The sequence below is a fragment of the Eubalaena glacialis genome, chromosome 9 (assembly GCF_028564815.1).
Source record: "Eubalaena glacialis isolate mEubGla1 chromosome 9, mEubGla1.1.hap2.+ XY, whole genome shotgun sequence".
NCBI lineage: Eukaryota > Metazoa > Chordata > Mammalia > Artiodactyla > Balaenidae > Eubalaena > Eubalaena glacialis.
In genome coordinates this window covers 31,847,363-31,867,215 of record NC_083724.1, presented here as the reverse complement: position 1 = coordinate 31,867,215, position 19,853 = coordinate 31,847,363, and the positions used below count along the sequence as shown (strand labels likewise).

General features: G+C 41.3%; 1 protein-coding gene across 1 annotated transcript in view; it reads left to right on the top strand.

Moving 5' to 3' along the window:
• Positions 1-17,838, top strand: part of PLPPR1 (phospholipid phosphatase related 1) — a 127,075-nt gene extending 109,237 nt beyond the window's left edge. Inside the window, exons 5-8 of the mRNA XM_061201094.1 lie at positions 5,341-5,591; positions 8,749-8,925; positions 12,791-12,922; positions 17,769-17,838. Of these exons, the coding sequence (XP_061057077.1) occupies positions 5,341-5,591; positions 8,749-8,925; positions 12,791-12,922; positions 17,769-17,801 (593 nt within the window). The 3' untranslated portion in view covers positions 17,802-17,838. The remainder of the gene's footprint in view (positions 1-5,340; positions 5,592-8,748; positions 8,926-12,790; positions 12,923-17,768) is intronic.
• Positions 17,839-19,853: the final 2,015 nt, after the last annotated feature.

Below are 19,853 nucleotides of genomic sequence, written 5' to 3'. Positions count from 1 at the left end.
CCTACTATATAGCACAGGGAACTAGCCTCAATATTTTGTAATAACCTATAAGGGAAAAGAATTTGAAAATGTATATATGTGTATGTATGTGTAACTGAATCACTTTGCTGTAAACCTAAAACTAACACATTGTAAATCAACTATACTTCAATAAAAAACAAAAACAAAAACTTTATAAACTCAAAAAAGTGCTTTATATATATAGCAGTTATGAATTTGAGTCTATATCTCAAATATGCAAACATATCGTTTATTTTATTTTTACTGAGATGCAATTCACATACCACAAAATTCACCCTTTTAAAGTGGTCAGTTTGGTGGTTTTTAGTATATTCACAAAGTTGAGCAACCACCTTTTTTCTGTTTAAGTCCAGAAAATTTCTTCATCCCCCCAAAATAGTCCGATGCCCATTAGCAGTCACTCACTATTTTCCCTTCTCCCCAGACCCTGATGTCCACTATTCTACTTTTTATCTGTGGATTTGCCTATTTTAGACATTACATATAAATTGACCATACAATGTAAAAAAATAAAAATAAAATAGGAGTAATTTTTTCCCCAAGACCCCACGTGATATGGGATTATTTCTCCCTCTTCAGTCTTAAGTGGGGCAAGATCTATACACACTCAGTCTTCCTCAGCAGAAGCGTGACTTGCTCTTGGCCCACTCTTCAGAGCTTAAGCGTAAGAGCGGGTTGGTGTGCACAGGGCTACGTCCAATCCCAAATTAGCAGGCTTCCTACTGGAGTGCCTCAGCTCCAGTGAACCGGCATCTCCTCACCCCTCCACTGCCATGACAGCGCAGTGCATGCAAAGCTATGGCGCCCAGCACGCACGTCTGTTCCTCTCAGGAGCAAGACGCCAGCGCCTGTGCCCCTGCCACTTCCTGCCTAGCTGTTGTCCCACAGTGTGTCTCTAAATGCATTCAGAAGAATAAGGGGGGGAGAGGAGACAGTCCCAGGCAAATTCAAAGAGCAGAACTCATCCAGTGGAGTGATAGCATCCCTATTTTCTGAGCAGTCTAAATCCTGGATCTCTGATTCAGGGGGCAGACAGGAGAGAAAGGAAATCTCCCTAGTTTTCTCCCATGATCTTTGTCTTCAGAGGAGAAGCTCGGGTTTTCCGTGAGGTAAAACTGTGTGTGTGTGTGTGTGTGTGTGTGTGTGTGTGTGTGTGTGAGACAGAAATCCTTCACTGATTATCCCTTCAGGTTGGCACTATGAGTTTCCATCTGTTTTCACTGTCATTGTTTATGTTTTAGTGGACAGTTGAGAGGTGCTCTATTAGAGGCTGTTAGCAAAGTGCCATTTTAAACTGGAAAATTATACACTTATAATTTAATATGGAATAATTGGCCTTCACTTCAGAGGCTCCAGCTAAAGTCACAGGTTCTTTGTGGCTAAAAGGAATTTATCCCTTTCTCTGCTCACCTCACCAGTCCCTGCTAATTATCACTCTGCGGCCTGGGTCTAGGCTTCCTAATGAAGGCCTCCTGCGTGGAAGGCAACAGGCTCCCCCTCAGCAGCAAGCAGTCTGGTTTCTGTATTTTGACCAGTTCTTTGTTTGGGAGGCCTAAAGAGATCCTGATATGAGCCCTATTATCATTTGCCAGTACACCAGTTATCTTTGGCTGAGAAGATCTTTGTCGTATGCATTTCCTGCTTACGTCACTGCTTTCCCCTACTACATTCTTGGTTGAGTAAAAGGATAGAACCCTGCACTGATTCCTTGGCAAGAAGCAGATCACAGAGTTTCACCTACATGTCCTAATTTACTAGTGATCAAAGATCCTAGTTTGTCCAAAGACGTCCTGTCTGAGATCAGAGGGACCCTGGTAAAATCCTGAGAGGGGGAAAAAGGACTTTTTTTTTTTTTTTTAAACACTTTCATCTTCCTCTTTCTTCATCCTTTGACTTGCCTGATGGGTGTCAGATCCTTTTAGGCCACAAAGGAGAGGCATGCTCAGGTTACCTTAGCGATCTGTATCATCAAAACAGGGACCGCAGACAACACCATCAGCAGGTGCCAGTCTCTGTCCTAATGCCACATTTTTTCTAGCCTCCTGGTCCTCTCAGCATTCGAATGCCCCTCACCCCTTAGGGATGTGGGAATTCACAAGTGCTTAGCCCATTCCATGCCAGAATGTATGGGTCTTGGGAGGTACCCTAGGGCTCAAACAATTTGATCCTCCCTCCAACATTGCTAACGCAGGCTCCTGTAGCTCTGATACTGTGCTGGATGTGGAACTTCTCTAAAAGTTGTCCAGGGCTCCTGAGCTACACCCCTGGGAGGCACAGGACATGCTTCAACTTGATTTCCAAAAATCATTCTGGAGGTTTCTATTGCCCTGCCCCTGGGGTTTGACAGCCAGCATGAGGCAAGGAGCATGGGATGCCCCTTCACTCCTTCACAGCCAGACCAGGCAGGGTTCTGTCTCCTCGGGAGACACCCTCAGCCTCATCTTCCCCATTCTAGGGTTTATTTTAGAAACTCAATGGTCTTATCCTATAGACCATGGCTCTTGGTTTTCCCATCCAAATCTTTTCAGAATTCCAAGCAAAAAAAGCAGTACGCGTCTGAAGCACATAGCTCTGGCAAGCCAAAAGAGCTTTACTTTTAGACTTTGTGTCTGCTGTAAATCCATTCAGAAATGTGATCAGCTCCCCTGAAACAAGGAACACCGCTGGGAGCAGAGCCATAAGATAAGTAGAACCAGCTAGGGAGGGTTACAGGAATGAAAAATGTATCTGTTAAAATTTCAAAAAGATTTTCTCACTTAAAGAATTTTAGACACCAAGGTAGGATATATAGATACTTTAAAAGCATCTCCTTCAAATCATATACTGCAGTACAGGAGACCATAAACAGTGTTCTACCTGACTCTGAGGACAAAAGCAGCTCTTTTTAGCTTCTGAGGCTTGTAACATACACACAAGGAGCTCAGGATTAACAGAGGAATAGCTGGAATTTCTTACAAAAGCCCCGTATGATCTGACATTGTCTGTGAATCACCGCTGCAGCTTCCACTGCACTTTGTTGGCATGGCCCATGCCAGGCAAGTGGAATCCCCGGGACTGCCCTTCTGAAGGTACATCAAATACACCAGAATGAAATGTTTGGAAAGCAAATGCTTGTTAAGCCATCAGGAGAAGCAGACAAAATCCAGGAGAGGCAAAGAGAAGAGGGGAAAGCAACTTTCAGCAATAATATCACATGGCAGCAAAGTGGAAATTTGCCCGTCACAGATTCACTGTGACCATGGACCTGGCACTTCAGACACCTATCCAAGGAGCCTAGAAATCCTCTAACTCAGAAAGAATTTGCCCTAATTGGAAGCATTCTGACAAATAAAATCCCAGAGGAAAATGCTGTCACTTTTCCCTTTTCAAATCACAAGTTACCCTAGTTGCCTGGAAAAGTATGTCTAGACAGACTTACTGCCCCTTGAAAAAGCCAGGGACCTGGTCTTTGAGAATCTTGCTTGAAGATGTAAAAAAATTTCTAACCCGACTTCCAGAACCTGTGGGTGAAAATTACCACGAATGATCAGTGAATGCCTACTCTCAGAGGTCAGACGCTATGAGTGTGAGCCGGCTGAAGGTATTAAAAGAGCCAGTTCTCATTCTGATAAAGCACATACTGGCAAAGCCACAAAAAAGAAAATTATAACCATCAATACAGGTCAAAATGGAAACCGGATGAAGGTTTCAGCCAAACTTGTCTTTGCTTCTGCTCTAATGGATTGACTTTTAGGTGCTGAAGTCAGCACAATTTGCAGATTCAAGACATTGAATATGGAAGTCAAAATTGGATAGAAATTTAATTGAAAATATAGCAGATCCTTGACATTTACAAGGGTTAATGCTGCCTCTCACACTTGCCAACTTCTCCCATAATTGAGTCGCACTTGAAAAGTCTTCTTTATCTCTTCAAGTGACTTGTATGTACTTTGGCTCTGCACAGCTGCTCTTGATATATTTAACAGAAAACAGTCCACAGATAATCTATAGATGTATGTATAGGCTTTGAAAGATCCACAGTGAAACTTCCTATAGGGAATTCTGCTTATTCATGTTCAAGCTTGTTGGGGGTAATCCTATATTCCTGTGGAATTTACCAGAGAACAGATAAAATCCGGGAAGTATAGCCTACCCACAGGGTTCTTGGCCAAGCAGGCCAAGTCAGCATGGTAGGTAAAATAACGCCTTCCTCGCTCCAAAATGTCTATGTCCTAACCCCTGGAAACTGTGGATATATTACTTTACATGACAAAAAGGAATTTACATGTGTGATTAGATTAAGGATTTTGAGATTATCCTGGATTATTCAGGTAGACGCAATGTAACCTTATAAGAGAAGCAAGAGAGTGAGTCACGGAAAGAAACGTGACAATGGAAGCAGAGCTCGTATGATATGATTGCTGGGGAGGTAAGGGGAGAGCGGGGGCACAAGTCAAGGAATGAAGGCAAGAAGCTGGAAAAAGCAAGGAATGAATTCTACTCTGGAGCTTCCAGAAAGAACACAGCTCTGACAACATTTTGATTTTAGCCCAGTGAAACCTATTTTGGACTTCTGACCTCCAGAACTGTAAAACAATACATTTGTGTTGGTTTAAGCCACTCAGTTTGTGGTAATTTGACACAGTCACCAACATTCATCTTTAACCCTCTTTCTCCTCATTTTCTGTTTCCAACATCAAATGAAACATCCAATTCAATCAAGGTTTCTAGAGTGACCTTTCCTCTCTTTTAGGGACGACTCCCTAACAACCTCATTCTCTCACCTGCCATGATAACTCCTCCAAGGAGTATCTGCATTTCCAACAGGACCAGGGGGAAGATATTTTCTATAGAAGGAAAGAGAACTAATGTTGAGTAACTACTTAATGCCAGGCATGCAGCGGGTGTTTTGCACATATTTTATTTCACCTTTCCAACTCCTTTCTGAGGTATCACTCCCCCCAACCACTTTGTGATAAGGGTACCAAGATTCAGAGAAGGTAAACAACTTACACTGTGAACAAGTCACCAAAGGTGGGTCTGGAGCCCAGCTCTACATGACTCCAAAATTCAAATTCTTTCCATTAGCACATGCTGCTTCTAATTTACTTATACAAAATAATGAAATGCTAACAGCAGCGTGACTGCATCAATTTGGAAGAAACAGTGGTTTGAGAAGCAGGCACCACTCCCTGGAAAGATAAAGGTGAGGGGACAATTTGACTCTGGGGAGGACCTTTCTGATAGGTTGTATGGACTCTCACCGCTGTTTTTCTCTCAGGGACAAAACCAGTCGATGGGGTATGTCATCTTTCCTAATTATTTTAAATCTCCTCATAGGGGTATTTGCTTTTGGGCTTTTTGCTACTGACATTTTTGTAAACGCCGGACAAGTGGTCACGGGGCACCTGACGCCGTACTTCCTGACGGTGTGCAAGCCCAACTACACCAGCGCAGACTGCCCGGCGCACCACCAGTTCATCAACAACGGGAACGTCTGTACTGGGGACCTGGAAGTGATAGAGAAGGCTAGGAGGTCCTTTCCCTCCAAACATGCTGCTCTGAGCATTTACTCCGCCTTATACGCCACGGTGAGTATGACCCACGTGGAGTTTTGGCTGTGATGGGTCTCTCTGCCACCCTCCCCCCCATTCTTTCATTACTTCTGGTGACTTTTAAAGTCACGTTACAATATGTTTCTCCTTTATTATATCATGCTGTTGCCCCCACCCTCAACATCCCAGTGTAAGACCTGCCAGAGGATGTTAATTCTGGCAAGACTGTTGATAATCACTTAGTCACATCCTCCCATTTTACAGATGCAGAGACTGAGGCCCAGAGAATAGCTAAGAACACAGAGTCAGAGCAGAGGCCCAGGCTCCTGGCACCGGGTATGGCGTTCTCTCACTGCCCAGAACAGCACTCTTTGCCAAAGCTTTGGTTGGTTCTAGAACAGCACACATTCCTCACGCTTGTCTACAGATTTGCAGGTGTGTGCCTCGTGTGAACGCCTGCCTGGGCAGTGTGGCAAACCCGGATAAAGACATGGCTTTCCTCTGCTCCTCTTAATGCTCTTCTTCATCACTTTGCCAGGACAGATGGGTGATCCTAAAAGACCCCCAACACCCACAAGTTTACTTCTTACTGTTCCCTAGGTCACACAAACTTTGACTGCCCCCACTGGGGTATAGTATTCTAAACTTTTTGCTCTCATCACAGAGAAAGCCCAAAGTGTGTCTCGCATCTTAAAATAGAAGAAATGATGGTGTCCATCTTTTTTTCCTGCTCTTTAATTGCATCCACTTTGGAAACGACCTCATTTCACCTTTGTCTGGCCTCTGTTTCCTTAGAACCGAGCGTACAGAAGTAGAGGGATCAGTGCAAAGGTTCCACTGCTGGATATCATGTGTATTTACCTGTGGATGAGTGACTATTGGCTGAAAACACCCCTTTTCCTTCAACTTATTTTATATTCAGGGTGTGACTAGTCTAGTGATTCTCAGTGAAAGGTGAGGTAGGAGAAGGCAGAGGAAAGACCCCTTTCAAACTACGCAGTCTTCCCAGGGACTCTGAGCGTGCCCTCGCCCCGCCCCCAGGGGGCATGTCCCCTCCCATCCAACGACAGTCACTGCACTCCCTACTGAGTCTGCTTCTGATGGAAGTGTGTCCATGCCATCGCCCCAAATACATACATTCAGGGTGGAGTAAAGGTGACTGACTACAGGTCTGGTCCACTTAGTAGAGTTTAAAAGAAATTGCTGAATATTCTCTTTAAAACAATGGCGCTTTTTTGTCCAATTTATAGGATAACATCTATAGGATCAATTTTCCAAAATAAGTCTAATTATTTCTTTTAGATCTACTCTTTAATGAATACATGTCAAAAGTGATTTCAGCTACCCCCATATTAAGAAAACATGAACATAAATAATACAGAAGCCTCGATTTACAAACAGACCAGTTTAGCTCAGTGAGGTTTCTTGGCTTTACTGCCCACCCCCCAAAAAAATCTACACCAGGTATTTTTTAAACAAAGTCTTTTCAGGCATTTGGCATAGTTTCCAGTTTTCAAAATATCGCTTTGTATCCTAGATTATCTAGGACCTAAGTTATATGAAGCAATGTACTCTTGCACCGTTTTCTGTATTTTTATCAAACTCAAGTCACTGTTGTATGAAATCAATTTTTACAACACCATTATAAAAATAAATCTGTTACTCATCAAAAACTACTGTCTCATCAAGTGAGATATAAAATTCTCTTGGGAAGAAAGAAGTTATCTTACTCAGAATAGATGCTTATATAGCACATGTTTTCAAGGATTCAGATATAATCCAATTCAAATCATGCCCCACAGACAGACTATAATCAGAAACCCTGATACAAGATTCCAATTGTGTAAACATTTTTCCGAGCCCCTATTATGTGTGCTTTCAGAAATTGCTCAACAAGGATTTCCTAAGTACTAGTTAATGCTGTGAAGAATACTAACTAACCATAGGCCCATGTTATTAATAGTTTGTAATCTTATAGGAAAGATTTATAAAGGCTATAATTAAAAAACAATATAGAAGCATAAAAAACTAAATTTAAATATATCTAGTATAGATGTTAAGTAACATTTCCTACACAGCCTCAGAATGGTGTAATGATATGCTCTAATTTATGTAACTCTGATCTAACCACAGTTTTATAGGGTATCTATTACATGTAACAAAGAAAATCCCATCTTCCTGTATTCACACCAGCGTTGAAGGATCATTCTAGGAAATTAAGTTTCCACTATAATACTTTAAAATGCATCTATGTGAACTTACGTGTGCTCAGGCCATACAAGCACACTATACACTGTAGTTTAAGTATTGGCATACTATTTTTCTGGGTTGCAAACTCATTTTGCACGCTTGTTAAGAAGCGATGATAGATCAATTACGCCCTCTAGTGGTTTCTTGTAACCATTACCAAAGGTTGTGTAACAAAGTATTTACTTGTTTGAAAGAGGCACATCTTCCTAACTCTAAGCCACAAGGGACACATTTGGTAACTGAGCCTATGAAATACTTAAGAGTCTTACCCAGCTCCTCACAATGGAATAAGAACAACCTACAACTCACATGTCATAAGTTGCATCATGCTTTACTTACATCAGGTCTTCCCAACTTTTTATATGTCGTGGCCCACATAGAAAATTTTATTTTAAAACATGCTGGAGTAAATGAATGGACAGGGCTGATCAAGCTATCCCAAGGATTGTGAGAATCAATTTCCCAGCACAACTGAAATGTATTTATGTGACACACTGGTTTGGAAGTTCTAATTCAGTCAATTAACTAATCAGTCAATGCTTTTATATTCGTTGAAAGTGTGAAGAATCCGCTAGGATTATGGGGGACACAAAAAAGTGAAATGTATTGCCACTCACCTACCTGGTCTTCTCCATAAAATTAATTCTCATAGAAGATTTATTTGGCATCTGAGATTCTTATTTGGGTTTCCTAACACCCCAAGTGATTCTTTAGTTTGTTGCATAAAAACTGCATGCTCTGAACCTGATTATTATACAGTCATTCATGTCACTGTAATTTCTGTTCCCACGCCCACCAGAATACAAAGCACTGAGACCAATGTACATTCATTCATCGTTCTTGCTTTGGTCCGTTTGTGTGTGCTGGTGTATGTCTGTGCATGTGTGTATATACACCGTATGCAGAGGCTGCCAGTCACTCCCCGGTATCTGTCCTAACCTAGATGTACATCACAAGCACAATCAAGACGAAAAGCAGTCGACTGGCCAAGCCAGTGCTGTGCCTCGGGACCCTCTGCACAGCCTTCCTGATGGGCCTCAACCGGGTCTCTGAGTATCGGAACCACTGCTCCGATGTGATCGCGGGCTTCATCCTGGGCACTGCTGTAGCCCTGTTTCTGGTAGGTCAGCTTCCCTCTACTTTTTTCCCCTCTGGTGCCCTCTGAAAGGCTGCCCAAGATCCTGGCAAGTCAGGCTTCCCAGACTCCAGTCTAAGTCCAAGTTCCTCTGGCCCCAACCTTGTGAGTTGCAGTTACTCGCCAAGTATCCTGTGCCCTTTCTTTCAGAAATATGACTGCATATTCCCCCGTGGGTCAGGAGTAGGATCGCTTCAGGAAGGACGGCTTGCTCCACTTGCTTCAACCCTGGCCTTGGGGCTGGGCAGACGCAATTTAGCATACCTTCAAACCATGATTCTCTAAATACTTGTTCAGAACGTACTGGGGGTATAAGCTAAGTGTTGCTTGGGGGAAGAACAGAGAATGAAGTACTGACGCAAGCAGGCAGCTCCTTCTCCAGCATTTCAAGAAACTCCACTCTGGCCCAGACTTGCATATCCCACTCAGAAATATGAAAACCCTCAGCTAACCACACCCAGACTTTTTAGGGGGCCACTGTTATCTGAACATGCCTCTTGGGCATCTTATTTCCACTGTAAGTGGCCTCTCAACCACATAATACTTCCTGGAGAAGGGTTTTGGTTAATTTTTATTGTTTTTTTTAAATTTTTACAGATTTGAGGTATGATAGGCATACAATAAATGGCACAGGAAGTGTATAATTTGACCAATTTTGACCTACAGATACATCCTTCTCTCCCATCCTTCCTTTCCCTTCATTCCTAAGCAACCACTGATCTTCTGTATTAGATTACCCTAAGATTTAATATTAATGGAATCATACAGTATGAATTTTTTTTCCTGGCATCCTTCACCCAGCATAATTATTTTGAGATTTATCCATGTTGTAAGCATGTTATCAGTAATTCCTTTTTCTTGCTGTGTAGTATTCCATTGCATGGGCATACCATAGAGGTTCAGTATTAAAAATTATCTTCAAAGATTTAAAATATACCCAGAAGGGACTTCCCTGGTGGCGCAGTGTTTAAGAATCCGCCTGCCTATGCAAGGGACACGCGTTCAAGCCCTGGTCCGGGAAGATCCCACATGCTGTGGGGCAACTAAGCCCGTGCGCCACAACTACTGAGCCTGCGCTCTAGAGCCCACAAGCCACAACTACTGAGCCCGCATGCCACAACTACTGAGCCCGCGTGTCTAGAGCCCATGCTCCGCAACAAGAGAAACCACCACAATGAGAAGCCCGCGCACCGCAACTAAGAGTAGCCCCCCACTCGCTGCAAGTAGAGAAAGCCCGTGCACAGCAATGGAGACCCAATGCAGCCAAAAATAAATAAAATAAATTTATAAAATAAAATAAAATACACCCAGAAGGATTTACAGTAAATCACTAGGCCTGCAGATGTTGTGCATGAAATCAATCTCCCAATAACATTCAGCAGGCCTCCCCTAGGAGACAGAAGCCATCACAGCCTGGATGTCCTCCCTCCCCTTCTGCCCTTTCTGGTCCAAGGCACCTGTTAAGACTAACATCACACGTAGATGGATTTCACAGGCCTATGACCTAACTTCTCCTTGTCCTATCCCTTCCATACGGGGATTCTGTATGTATGTCCTCCCCAACATACAAAATGCACATATGCCTCTCCCAACCTCTAACTCAGTTTCCCAACAATTTTAGCTGCTCAGATACACACAGAAAATGCTCGCATTTACTCAGAACATTAATTGGCAAGCTCCATTTGAATTCAAAATTATTTTTAATGGATCCAGTCTTTCTTTCTAAAGTGAAAGATGAGGGACTTAAATGCAAATTCTCTGGGTGAAGCAGCAGGAAAAGTGGTGCTGAGATGATCATGAGATGTTGAGCTCTCAGAAGATATTCCCCTAAGGGTGCTTTTTAAAAGGGGGAGAGAATACAGGTGACTTCAAGAGAAGAGAGGATTTTACAAACAGAGATCAATAGTACATAAATGAAGGCTTGGACTCCAAAGAAACACTTTCGCTGTCCCCATCAGTCCTGGATCCAGCTCAACCCCAGCTAAAGAGAAAAAGCGGTACTGACTGTTCCAGGCAATTTCATGGAGTCTTTATGGGATGAAATCCAAAAACTTTGTGTTTGCCGAGGCCCCATACACAAATTCTGCTTTAACATTAAACTTGTGTTCTCTCAGTAACTTGCAGCCCTCTTTCCTACCACTTGGTTACTGTTAAGTCTTGTATTGCCTTCCCAATTGATGATGAATGTCAAAATTTGCTTTCCACAAATGATCTTTAGGTAAGACCCATACCTGCTGTTGAACGGGTCTGGTAGGAGGCAGGCCACACTGTCCCCCACTGTATCTGCATGTACACACCTCACATATACACTCGCCAAGCTGGGAAATGGGAGGAGTGGACCTTGTAGAAGAGAATGGAAGCATTCCAAAGCAGAGACTTGGAGGAGGCCAAAAAAGAAGAGTCTGAACAGGAGCATATTTGTGGCCTATGTTCATTATGGTTTTGTGTTTCTTATGAAGATGAAAGTGGGGGAAAGGGGAAGGAAGTTAGTTGAACAATTACTACATGCCCTACACTTTATATACACCAAATCGTGTGCTCCCAGGACAACCCTAACAATGTTTTTTACTGAGGTAACTTTGGTTTATAATGTATGTTTCATGTGTACATTATAATTTGACGTCTGTATACAGATGCTCACCCCCAAAAGTCTACTTTTCATCTGCCACCATATAATTGACCCCCTTAACCTATTTTGCCTTCCCCCCACCCCCCTTCCCCTCTGGTAACCACCAATCAGTTCTGTGTTTGTTTTGTTTATCTTTCCCTAACAGTATTCTTATCCTCATTTTATAAAAGAGGAAAGTGAGGCTCACAGATAAGTAACTTGCCCAATGGCCACCGAGGCAGTAAGCCAGGAATCTGACCTGCTCTCTCCAACCCCAGAGCTCCTACACCCTCCACTTCTTCCATTTCCTGAATGGGGGAAGTTTAAGCAGAGCTGGAGAGTGAGGTAGAGGAGAGCCAGGTAGAGAATATTCATGTGAACGTTCTGTGGGGTTTGAGGAGCTACAGGAAAGATTCAGAGGCACTGGATATAGAAAAAACGATGCAGAACAATGGAAGAGAGTGTGGAAAGAGACAGAAGATGGTTAGAACAGACTCAGTTATGATGGGGCCTCAGTAGGAAATAAAGACAAGTGGGTAGTAATTTAGAGGGGGAGTTTTAATGGAAGCAATAAAAGTGCCACTAATAAATTATGTGACTATTTGCTAAGTAACTCAAGGGTAATCATCTTAGGTAAGAGTTAAAGACTAGCTAACATTGCATTTTTGCTGTATGTTTGGCACTTGTTAAGAGGCAAAATCCTACAGCGGTGGTGTGATTTAGAGGCTATGGAGTTTAAATCTGTGTAACTCTGGGCAAGTTATCTAAATTCTCTGTGCCTCCTTATCTAAGTTGGAGAGGATAATAGTACCTCCCTTATAAGATTGCTGAGTGGATTAGATGAAATAAGGTAAACCCTCAGGACAATACCAGCCACATAAGTGGCCCTCAGTAAATGTTAGCTGTTATTATGAGGTGGTTTACATTCATCATGTCTTTTAATTGTTGTACATCTATGAGGTAGGTATTATTCCCACTTTTACAGGTGAGGAAACAAGCTCAATGGGGGTAGACTGAGCATCCCTGGCCATCTGGTGATCAAACAGATGCTTCCTCAGCACCTAGAATGTGCTCAGCAGCAGACAGCCTGAACCATGCCCCAGGTCTTTCCATGGTCCCTACCCACTGGCTCACAAGTCACTATGCAACGACATCCTAAGGGGGAAGGCCTGCCACCCGCAGAGATGGCCAGGCATTGACGGCTGCAGTCTGACCCCAATCTTTTTTCCCCTCATCCTGCAGGGAATGTGTGTGGTCCATAACTTTAAAGGAACACAAGGATCTCCTTCAAAACCCAAACCCGAGGACCCCCGTGGAGTACCCCTAATGGCTTTCCCAAGGATAGAAAGCCCTCTGGAAACCTTAAGTGCACAGGTACAGTAAAGACGTTTTAGCAAACCAAACCCAGAGGCTCCAGGCCTGTTATCTAGGAGGTCAACTAATCCATTCCTCTACTGAAAACAGGACATAACTGAATCCACCCAGCAACAATAAAAATCTGACATAAAGGCCCTCAAGAACTTCACAGCTTCCCTCAATTAATCCTGTATTCCTTCCAGGGCTTGGCCCTTCCTCAGGAAGTTCTTAGTCATGTCTAACTTAAACCCCAACTGCTTCAGGATACCTTGACCTCCAATGTAATAACACACTTGTGAAATTTACACCAACTCCTGTGGGAGGCCAATTTGATTTAGTGACTAGGACAACATTTGGAAAGAAATGCTTTGTTACATCCAGTGATAGATGTAAATTGGCAGCACATTAAAAAAGGTAACTAAGTATCCTTTTGGATCTGTTTTGATGACCATCAAAAATTCAATGCAACAGTACTAACTGATCACTTATTTACACCAGGACCTTGCTTCGTGCCAGAGATGAATAACTAGCCACATAGTCCTGTGCTCAAGGAACTCACAGATGATCAGGAAAGGTGTATGTAAATCAGTAATCATAATATGGCATGCTGAATCAGATACACGAAGCGCTGTATGAACACAGATGAAGAAGAAATTTATTCTAAGGCAGGGAAAGCCACGGAGAAGACTTGCCACCTGAAATGAGCCCTGAAACATGGTATAAAGCACTGACTTTTGCCTGAGAGTTGCTAGGTGCTTTACAAATATATTTTTATTTGAACAAAAACTTACTGAATCAGTAGTATAATTCCCATTTCACAGATCGAGAGGAATATGAAGATAGCAACAGTAAATTACTTCCCCAAGCCACATAGCCAGCAAGTGGGAAAACTGGGGTGAGTAGCTCTTTAAGCAGACAGAATGGGGATAACTAATAATAAAACAGGGTTTTTATATCATGACACATTTTTCATGTAGCTGAGTCCTGCTAAAATGTTTATTTTCTGTAACAGTCTATCTCGAAATCTTGTTGTATTTGGCATTTCCTTACTAAATCATTTTTACAGAGTGCAAGAGAAGCAAATCTCCTCCCACTGGAATTATCATGTACTTCCTGTCAATATAGGATAAAATATTTCACTATTTAAAGAGTAACTATCAGACATCCGAGAAACTATCCTATCTCTTTTCACATTTAATGAAGTCTAATTTTATTAATGAACCAGAAAAAAAAAAAAGCTATTTCCACCTTGGGAAAAATATTTAGGGCTCTCCATTAAACCCACTGCCAAGTATTTTGTTCGTTTTCCCTTCACCTGTATTAAGGTGAAAATTTTGACTTGGTCCAATTAGAAATAACATACTGAAAATTTTACTACTGGTTTATTTATATATAGCCAGTTAATGCAGGTTGAATGACGAATTAGCTAAATAATAAAACCTTGTAATGAAATGGTGAAATAGACTCTCCCTAGTTTTTCTTCCCTAATTATGTTCTTGTACCCGGTGAGGTCAGAGTGTTTCCCTCTATTTTTTGAGATGAAGCAACTAATGACAAAGGTGAATTTAAAAAGCAAGCCGAGATGTTTGCCAAGTTCCACAAACATATCAGCCCGTCCTTGTAAATGCTGTGGCCTTTGCCCTGAATGTCCTGCTCGAAGGGCGCCCTGTCTCCGCCCCATCCTTTACCCAGCACTGCTCAAGCAGCACCTTCTGTCTGAAGCCTTCTCCAGGCTGCTCTCTTCTCCCTCAGGACCAGTAATAGTTGACCAGGCCAAGAGACATCCAGGCCATGTTTTGGGGGATTCTACTTACATTGAAAACTGAAGTGCCAACCCGATTTCAAAACCTGCTATTCGCAGTATAGATTTAAAAAATTCTTTAAAAATATGTATTAGTTTATTATTCACTACAGGCAGTAGTTGAACTTTTCAAATCTGTCCATGTATCTTTATTGCCATGTATATCCCCTCATCTGGGCACAATTTGAGGCCTTTCGTGAATACCAGGCTTGGGTCAAAGGGACCCCAGGCCCCAGGTGTGACTGCCCCTCACAATTAATGTCAGTAATCCCCTCATATCTGCCTCCCACAAGGACCGAGAGATTTTTAAGTATATGAACCATGTCTTTCTTACTCTCTATATTTCCTGGCATTCACTAGGGGTGAAATAAATATGTGATGGATGGACAGATGCAAGCCAGAACCAAAACCTGAACTAGACCCTCTAGTCAAAACTGAGAACCTAAAATTGGGCTCTAGTCAATATCTGAAACTCCGTGGTAAATAGAAGTTTATGAGTAATGATGAACAGGACTTCTGCAGGCTAGTCAAAATAAAGCTACAGGAAGCCGGATGGAAAGCATTGCCTCTTAAGTGATGCCTTCCATACTAGTTGTGCAATATTCAAGTAACCAAGCACCTGCTTTCCACATGGGTAGTTAGGAGGATATACCCTTTATTTGTGGGTCAAGAAGAGAAAATGAGCATTTATTGCAAGCCCTCACATTCAGTCCTTACAATAATCCTGCAATTGGCATTATTATTCGACTTTATAGATGAAGTAAGGCACAAAGAGTTTAAGTAACATGCCAAAGGTCACCCAGTCAAGATTAAGACCCAGACCCATCTAATTCTAAAGGACCTGCTTGCTCTTGTACACCACACGGCCTGACGTTTAAGGAAAATTCCATTTTGAAATCTATAACTCTCAGCATTGAATATGGAAACACGCTCTAGGGGACAGTGTGTGTGAGCTGAGCTGCACAGGGCTGGCAGGGTTTACACTGAGCTACAGCTCTTCCAAAATAAACATGCCCTGTGTTTTCCCCTGTGGGCGAGAGCTTCCTGTGCAACGGCAGCAGCCATGGCTTCTACTAGAAGCTGCTCCTTTGTAATTTCTGGGATAGAACCATCTTCCTGGGAGGAGGACTTGTGGGATCTGAGAGAAGATATGAACCTGTCTTTAAAGAACACATTCTCACACGTGAAATCCATCCAGCTGTTCAGAGCGCCTCAAGAAGAAGACTGTCTAGCTGGGGAGGGAACCCCCTCACCCTCCCTTCCCTTCTTCCAGAGACATCCTTTCCCCTTTGCCACACAGAGCCCCAGAGCTGCAGTGTTCTTTCCTCCTCTCCAAAAGATCAACTCAAATTTGAATATTTGCCTTCTGCGGTTGAGACGGTACATGTTCTAAAATCTTTCCCCAATACTAAAGAGAAACCAGAAAGTAAGAAATTACAGAATCCAAACGAAACAAAAATGGTCAAGTTTCCAAAGCATTATTTTGTGATGCTACAGAGCTGTTGTATCCTAGAGAGACCAGCTCCGAGCTATCCTCGTCCTGTGGCCTCACACCCACTTTCACCTGCGTAATCAAGCTTAGCATTGAGCAACTGTGTCTTTGTTGAACACAGTTTATATTAACAGAGAAATGAGAGGTGAGCCAGTGTGTTAACTCACTGTGTGTGGTATAAAGTCTCCCGTGTCTCCTGATGGGGGCGGGGCGGTGTAGGGGGGAGATGATATTTTTTTCTTTAACAAAAATAGAAGGATCCAATCTATCTCAAGACTCAGACGCCTATGACCTTATTCCAGAAGATTCTGATTCAGCCATTCTGGGGTGCAAAGCCATATAAGAAAATAGTCCCAGAGGAATTCTAACGCTCACCACCCCTTGATTTAGAGCTAGTGATATTATAGACTTCAAATTATAAATAGAAAAAAGAAAAGACTTGGAGAGTTAAAGAAATCTGCCCAAAGTCACCCAGTTAGTTATCTTAGGCTGTTAAACTACTTTATCTTTACCACCCACTTTTAAATGGACTCTTATAAACATATAAATGACCAAACTATTGACCAAAAACTTTAAAAAGAAAGCATATTATAAAAGTAAAAACATAAATTTTTCACATTATGGCAAGAAATATAAAAAACCTCAGTTTTCACAAATATGGTAGATAAAAGTACCTTGAAAAATATGGAATACTCAGTTTCTAAAATTCATAGTTGAACTCTCAAGAATATACATCTCTAGTGTCCTAAAAACAAATAGGAATGTGGAAACCCATAATAAATTAGATCTAAAGCCACCATTTCTTAAGGTATTTACCAATCCCACGGACTGGAAGTTTTAAGTTCAAACAAAAGAGAAAGACTTGGGCCTGAAAAAGGGTGGGATTATATATAAGTTACATAAAACAAAAGAGATAAGGGTTATTATGAACAAACCGTAAACAAAAATTAATGGAACTACAAGGAAAAGTGGACAAAGCTGCAGTCATAGATTTTAACACTTCTCTCAGTAATAAGCAAATGAAATATAGTAAAAGATAGATGATTAATAAAGTTTATCTAAGGCACATATATAATCCTTCTCAAAACACACAAAACATTTAAAATAGACCACGTGCAAGACTATAAAGCAAATCAAGAAACTTTAAAAGCATCTAGATCACATTCTCTAGAAATTCAAAGATACCTTAAACCAAAAACTCCTGTGCATCTGAAAATATTAAACTCATTGCTCTGGAACTCATGACTCGGAATATATCATATAGAAATTTTTCAAAGATTAGAACTGTTCAAAATTAAAGCCACAATGTTAAAAAAAGATGTGGGATGAAGCTAAAGTTACTTTTAGATCTTCAAATGTTTCATAGAATATAGCTAAGTATGATATAAGACATGGTCTTATTTGGGTTGAAAATCAGGGAAGTTTTAATAGAAGAGGTAACAATTTGAGGGTCCTTGGAAGAGCATGTCAGGGAGCGGGAACAGAACGAACTTGAGACAGGAAAGCAAGAGGATATTCTGGGGAGACTGTGTGCATGAGTCAACTAAGGTTTTATCTGCTTGTGTTTGCAGAATCACTCTGCCTCTATGACCGAAGTTACCTGAAATGGCTGACGTGTCACAAGCTGTTTTTTTTTTTTAAATCACCCTCCAATTCAATACTTCAAGGCACACAGTTACTTGATGTCAAACTGTGAAGACAAGTATTATGTTTATCTAGTTAGAGGCTAATGTTTTGTACATTTTTTTGTATGAGGAAGTGATGTAGCTTGCCCTGATTTTTTTTTTTTTTTTAGTCAGCTTTAATATATTTATGCCAGAATTTTAAACAAAATTTTCTTCTTGTTCAGGTGTGCATTGAAGAACCACATTTATTCAATGGTTGATGTTGTTTTGTGATATTTGTACACAAACCTTCTTTTCTCAGTTTTATAGACACTGAAATGAAATAATTCACTTTAATCTTTTATTATCACAGTTGCTGCCTCCTCCAGAATTTTTGAATTAAAAAAAAAAAAAACTTCTGAGTTGCAGGGAAGACAATGTTGGTTTATGGTAAATCGCAAAATCAATTGTGAAAGTATTACTTTGAAAAAGAACTTTTTCTGATGTCTTAACATGTGATTGCATTCTAAGTTAAAGTAACATATTAATAAAATCACCTAAGTTACATAAACAATGGCAGGAAATCCTGGATTTGAGGAATGTTGGGTATGATTCTTAGGTAATGGCCTCTCCTGGTTAAGAAATTCAAGATCTTTCTGCAATTATGTCTTTGGGCTGGCAGGTGACACTGCAGCCTTCTTTCCCCAAAAATCTGCCAGTACCAGCCTCCCCTGTCAACTCAGTTTTGTAGATCATATTGTATGGACTTTATATGAAAATGAATATTTTACAGTTTGCACAGTATTATTTTGCAGAAAGGGTATCAGAGCATCTACAACCTAGAGCCCCAGAGCAACAGCTTGACTTTGTGGCTTTTAATTGTTCCAGAATTTTAACTGCATCACATTTTTCTAGCATGGTAATAACTAATGTGTAACTTCCTTGCGAGCAGGAGCTCCCTTGTCTGTATCTATCAGAATGTTTTCTCGACACTTCCATGTTGGTTCTTCTTAGCTTTTTTTGTACATATTTTTTTTCTAAAGAAAAAAGTTATCACAAAACGTATCTTGGCTCGTGTCCTTTGTTTGAAGCTTCATCCACTGGGCAAAGGTGTTTGAAGAGTCACAATGACGTGACCTCAATAAGTGTTTATCCTCCTCAGTTCCATGCCTATGGGATCAATCCTAATAGAGGCATGACTGATATGTCCTTTCATGAAGGAGCGTGTGTTTAGACAAAAGAATTCTTGAAATTAAGACACTCGGAGGCACATTCTGGATGCCTAGCAAGCTACCTTTGTCTTCAGCTTGCACATAGATACTTCTAAGGTGTCAGTAAAAAGTCAGAATCATTTTTAGGAAAAGTTACCTCTGCTAAAACTCATCCCCCGTCTCATTCTGGCCTAAACTTATTTGCACTTACATGTATATACACTCACACACATCTTTTGAGTGATATCCGACTAAAAGTTGGGGAAGTGGACAAGAAAGGAAAGTGTTGAAAGCCCTACTCATCCCCGATGCTACGTCACAACCATAATCTGGTTGTTCAAAACAAGGAACCCAGAGAAGCTGTGATGACCCCAAGGCGGTGCTATACACGTCAGCGCTGATATTAGAATCCACGTCTGCCCAACTCCAAATTCCATTCTTTCCATTACACCAAAATGTCTGCGAACCAAGTCCACATCTTCTCAGAGGTTTTTCAATGTCATCTACCTACTTAGGTGGTACAGGGGATGGTGTAGCTGACCAAAGCACATCATGAAAAAGATGCATTCTAGTTATGAGAAGGAATAATTTGCAAACTCTGAGGCTTCCAATCTTGTATAAACTACCTAAGTATAATGTTGCCCAACTTCAGAGTGATTCATCTTCTAAATATATTTTATAATTTTTTAACAATGACAATGAGAGCTCAATTTCATTGTTCATAAGACATTCTGAAAAATACTGGCAGACTCTATTGATTTTACATTGCCCATTTCTTATCACAATGGGAGACCATCTAAATATCTGACTACCAGATATGGCATTTCCAAGAATATAAGTT